A 6,000-nucleotide genomic window follows, 5' to 3' on the forward strand; every position below is an offset into this window, starting at 1 on the left:
TTTTTTAAATTACTGTTTTAGGAATTATTTCTGATTGGTAATCATGTGATATAGAGACTTTAAACCAACTAAATCCTTACGCATTTACCTCTGTTTTGTGAATTTGCCGATGTTTCATTTATTTAATATTAAAAATGGTGTTCAAAATACAACCTAGCTATAAATGTTCTACCAGTATACAATTTTGCTGTTCAGGATACTTGGAAATGACGCTTACAAAAGCTTAAGGTCCGTAGCAAAGACAAAGTAGCATAAAATTGCCATTAAAAAGTTTGAGTAAATCCTTGACAGAATACGCGTTATTTAACAATGACATGCAAGGCTTTACATGGACAAGAGTCAAGCAGAAAATTCATTCTTGTAAAATAAAATGTTATTAAGGTTTTTCTATGTGAGTTGATGACAGGTGTTGTTGAGCGGCAAGAATCATTCAGAAATGGCTGACAGTATCGAGTCTAAAGACTGAGTTAACAGAGAATACTCACTTTAAATAAATTAATGACTATATGCGGCTAAATCTCGAATCTTTTACACAACACTAAACAAACTACACAAGAAGCATGCTTTATTCATTTTTTCTAGAGAAAAGTATACCTCTCGAGTGTAATTGTATTTGATACACTCCTACCCCAGATTTTAAGAGTGCTAAAAGTCGCACTCTTTTTTTTTAGAACTATAAAGAATATCCCCCTTTCCTCATATTTTAACTAGTGACCATAATTCCTAATCCTATTGTGTTTTAAATCTTCCCAGGCTGTACTTCGCTTCTTCCTTACGAAACTTTCCCAGACCTGTTCCCTTAACTGTAAATGCACTACTCATTTGCATGATTTTCTAGGAACAGAAGTTAGAGACGCCCCGGCTACCTCCACCACAGCAGAGGCCGGGCAGGAGGGACCTGACGATACTACCCACGCTGCTGCCGACGTCGACACCAGCAGCGCCCCCACCTCCAGGTCGGGTGACCAGCTTGTGGAGTAGATGTTGCCAGCACATCCTCGCTACACCAACATCCACCCCTCAACTCTCTTATGAATTGGTTCATAAATCATTAGCATCATTCAGTAACTTAATTCCTCACATTCTTTATCCACCATCTACCCTGGACACTTATTGTGCTTCAGTTTTTACACTTCTCTGACAGTTAAAACTTGAGATTCAGACCATTTACACACAGTCATCCCTTAAGATATGTAGAGTTTTGTTCCTAAGTCGGATTAGCGTCAATATGTTCCATCTTAATGACTATTATTTCAACATCAAAGGCACTACAAATGGTTTAGTTTCTCCTCTGTTAGAGTTGAGAGAATGTTCGCTTAATATCATTTTCTATGTAACAGTGCTAACCCAAACTATAATAGCACTGTTACTTGGCTCCTTGACACATTTTATTTATTGTTTTTTCTATTATCTTGGGCCACACTTCTTAACACACACACACGGGGGATATATTACTGTTTTAATTATTTCTCATCTCATTATACGCTTTTGGGTTTCATGTGTTAAGTCAAATTATTTGTAATGACACTTTTTAGCTTGTATCATGACGGCAAAAAAAGAAAAATATATACAAATTAAGTAATGGCATGTAGCATTTTATTGTCAATTTATCATATGGTTATGTGCTGTCTTATCTGAATTCTTAGTTTCATCTTGAGTTGCAGTTCAAAAAAACCTATCACATTGCTCGGTGTTTAAGAGAAATTGTGACAACTGCACTCATGGTGGTGGCTAAGATACAGGGCGGTATATGTTTTCTTTTTTAATCGCTGTATCTTGTAAGTAATGAGTGATGTATTTGTGCGCAGCTATAACACTATTTTCATCAGCAAAAGTTTGTAAATACTATGTAGACTCCGCCCTCAAGTGTAAAATGCCAGGTACCTGGATTCAGACATTATCTGTTGAGCTGAACGTCAGCGAAGGGCAGCCCAGCTCACACTCAGGTCATAGCCTGAGCAACTTCTTAAGAGGCAAGCAGGGAAGGCTACACCTAAAATAGGACACCAGTTAACAGAAAGTTAGGATCTACGCCTATAGGTTGACCTTATGATAAAATAGTCAATATTTCCTAATTTATATTTACATATATTGGCATTTTTTTTTTTGCTTCAAAATTCTAGGGAGGCAGCTCTCCCTCTTGCACCTCTTCTCCCCAGCACTGGCTAGGGACCTGTAACTGCTAGGTCTGAGTCCTGGTTGGGCAGGTACGCATGGATAGTGCTCTTAACTGTGCAACTGTGACGTATTTTTTAATGGGCTGGGAATGTAAAACGTAGGATGGTTCCAATTCGCTACTAATTAGCTTTTCAAGGAAACACAAATCTAGTCTGCTAATATTTAGCTCATTTGACACTATTGTGGTCAAATCTGACAACGTTCTGTTGCAATAGGTTTCAATATTTTGTCTGTTTAATTTTCTTCCCGACAATTGTGTCCTGTTCACAATAAAGATGTTAAACACACGAGGTTTTACATTTTTGTTTATATTTCTGCCTTTTCGCTTTATTGCTTGATGAACTGTGAAAATAAACAGACGAATGGACAGGGACTCGATTCGTGGTCCTGGCACATAGCAGGTCCAACGCTGTTCCACAGTTCTTGACTTTAGAAACCTGTGAGAAGCGCTCGTCACCCATATTTATGCACCAGCATACAATGTACCTAATGTTGTCACTGGCATCATATAACGATAATTTTACGATGTGATTCTAGATGGAGTACTGGCCATCTCAATAAAAGTTTGCAGAACAAACTTTTATTGAGACAACTTTTCACTCTATGTAGAGGCTTATCAGTGATGACTAGTCCTTCAATTACCTTATCAGATTATACTCTCTCCCATGTCTTATTACATAGTGAGTTATATGCACTGACATCTTAAATTTTCCACCTTTGTTTTGGATTCCTACCACTAAAATTTCAACATACGTGTGTTTTTGACTTGAATTTCTGAAGCCTTCATTGGCCCCCCCCCCCTCCCTATTTTTGCCACTGCTCCCTCTGTTCTAGCTCACTCTGTCTCTTCTCCATACCTAATAGTTACTATCAACTACAACCTCACTTAATATATACTTTTCCAGTTTAGTTTCCGTTGAAACTATCAGATTTCTTTTCCACGTACAATGTCCCTCACCTCTTGCTTTTTATTTTTTTTTAAATTAGTCCATCAATGTTATATGAAAAATTTACTAATGTTTTTCTCAATGATTCCTTTTTATATTTTAATTGGTTTCAGTCTTTTTCTTTTTTAACTTTATTTGCAGGTTGGAATGAACTTCCTCCATGGATTTGTTTTTATATTCGTCATTTCTATTCTCATTTAACCTCTTATCAGTGTTTATAAATTTATTTATTATTACCCTGTCCTCTTTTGAAATATCTTGTCACATTGATATTCAGTTTCCAATTTCTTAACAGTCTTATCTTCCCTTAGCAATTCTTCCATTGCTTAACCTGCAATGGCCATTTTCAGTGGTTATTATTTTTATCATTCTCATATTTTCTTTTTCTCCTCCATCCCTCCACTGACGATCTTGTAGCAGTTTGTCAAAGCATTAAAGTTATATTTCTTCCCCCCTCGACTGTTTTTCTATCATAATTTCGTTCTTAACACAGCCACCAACAATAGCAGTGTTTTCCGTATACACAGCCTTAACAGCTCAGAATTATAATATCTATTTTTTTCAATACTAATAATGTTAGTCCTAGCAGTAATTTCTTTAGTTAATAAAAGCTATTGTTCCATTTTTTGCAAATTATCTTTTATTTAAGCTTTATTATTCTGTATTTCCATTGTCTGCATTTCAGATGTGTTGGTTGACTTTTTCTGTGATATATGTTAGTTACATCTATTCATCATGTTTTTTCTTTTGCTTTCTTATTCCTGCTTAAGTATCTTGTAATTTCCCTTTATACGCCTCCAAATCCATTATCTGCTTCTCTGCATCGACTGTATTCTTCATTAAATCTTTGTCTGTCTCGGCTGTTTATTTTATAACAACAGCTAACTCTCTCTTGTAGTGTTTTCTGGGTGAGTTGTTGAGAACTCTTCATTACTTGTACTTCATTCGTTACATTGTCGTTTGCCTCATTCAACCTGTCTGTTAGTCCTTGTTTTACCTAGTGTAATTAGTCATTGTTGTGAAGGCATACCCAAGCTTCGACCTGGTGCTTTCAGATATTATTTACATAAATGATGTGAAGCCTATCAACTGCACGATTAAGGCTGCATATAACCTTTATACCACTATATACTTGATCGACACCATGCCCAGCCTTTCTAGGGTAGGGTAGGTGCCTGAGCCCGAGCCTTTAGCTCATAAGACTGTCATTCCCATTTGCCCCCTTGTGGTGGGGATGGCAGACCAGAGAGGCCTAGCTTGTGTCTAGGCCTGGGGACAGTTAGTCCCAAAGATGAGGAGGTACTTGTGCCTCCTCCCATGGGAGACTTAGGTCTCAGACACTCACTAAAGAGGGAGCCAAGGCCGGGCCACCACTTGGAAAAGGCCCGGGCCGGGAGAATACCGGCTAATCTTTAATAATAAATAATCAATGATACTTAAATCCTTAAAATGACCTATAAATTCATTTAACCAACTAACCAGGCTATATAATTATATAAACCGAGAGGTGTTTTCCTCAGTAAACTGTCAACGTATATGAGGGACATACGTTTCTCTGTGTATATACTTTGTGTATTAATCTTTGATTAATTGGGTTTAAAGCTTATCGACGATACGAGGCTCATTAAGGGTGCTTGTAACTTGTTCACCACCAATCAAGAATACTTATTCATAATATAGGCCTCTTGGTACTAAGGTAATCTCTAAGTGCATGTATACTGAGACCTCCAAGTGCTAATGCACTTTTGCTCTCATTGCATACATTACTGCTTCTACGACAACCTTTTTTGCTAATTTTATTATTATTACTGCTGCTGTTTCTACTCTCAGTGCTTCTCCTTTAAATACCTCTGCTACTATTACCATCACTACTTCGTTTATTATTACTTTTACCATTACTAATAAGTTCAAGAACTTTTACCATTGCTAATTCCAGTACAATAACTTTTACCACTGCTAATTCCGATACAACTTTCTTTCCTCTTCCCGACTTGTCTTCTGGTCTTCTCTGCTTGTTCTGGGTCAGTTGTGACCGAAAAGTTTATATACGTTTCCTCTCAAAAGTGCGGACTACTTGTAAATTGTTCCAGCTACGATAATATGACTTTTTTTCTTCAAGAGTGATATACTCAACAGAATATACCAAGCATGTTATGACAGGTCAGATTAGGCAAGATTCGTCAGGAGACAGGACAAGTGCTTCCTGACGTGGGTCTTTGTCATATGATGACCCGTCACGGGAGCTTTTGGTCATCTGCCCGACGCCGTCCGCTGGCTTACCAGTCCACCCCTTTAAAAATTAATATTAGTAGTGATTATTTTTTGACATAATATTTTTCTGAAGTTTAACATGTTAATTACATTTGTCATGATTGTTTGAACTCATGCTAATATGACTGAGTAATGTGTTTCAGTGTTCTTTATTTTTTTTCTCTATAATAACATTTGTATTTAAATACGCAAGTCTGATTCATATAGTCTGACAGGAAGAGTAAATGTTACGTTCTACTTATGAGTGAAAACTTCCCCTAACTCGTGTGATTCTTTTTCCTTGCATGCAGACCTGGGAAGTACAGACTGTTTAAGACAGAATCAAACGTCAGGTGAGTGCATTCCTGGTTTTCGGAATTCTCAAAGCAGCTCTCCTACGCTAATCCCAATATATATCAAAGCATACATATGCACCGAGAAGTGGATGCATGTATGTGTATATATCCTCAGAGATTGCGTTAATCATTATTTCAGGCATTAACGTATTTTTGACTGGTGGTGAACGGGTGACATGCAGCCTTAATGACCCACGAGAAGTCAAGAGGCTTTAAACCCTCATGAACCAACCAATATTTACATTTGGTTTACACTTCGTTAGCGTACT

The 6,000-nt window shown here is 37.2% G+C and overlaps 1 protein-coding gene across 23 annotated transcripts in view; it reads left to right on the plus strand.

The window, feature by feature from the left end:
- Nucleotides 1-978, plus strand: part of LOC128691358 (uncharacterized protein CG45076) — a 119,449-nt gene extending 118,471 nt beyond the window's left edge. For 21 of the 23 annotated variants that reach the window (XM_053780191.2, XM_053780193.2, XM_053780175.2 and 18 more), the window contains one exon: nt 839-941. Coding sequence is in view for 1 of the 23 variants with exons in the window: in XM_053780182.2 (XP_053636157.1) it covers nt 839-840 (2 nt within the window). In the remaining 22 variants the exon portion in view is untranslated. Of the gene's footprint in view, nt 1-838 lie in introns of all 23 variants that reach the window. The other 2 variants (XM_053780182.2, XM_053780194.2) reach the window with 2 other exon arrangements.
- The last annotated feature ends 5,022 nt before the right edge of the window (nt 979-6,000 follow it).

This window comes from Cherax quadricarinatus, chromosome 36, assembly GCF_038502225.1.
Source record: "Cherax quadricarinatus isolate ZL_2023a chromosome 36, ASM3850222v1, whole genome shotgun sequence".
Lineage (NCBI taxonomy): Eukaryota > Metazoa > Arthropoda > Malacostraca > Decapoda > Parastacidae > Cherax > Cherax quadricarinatus.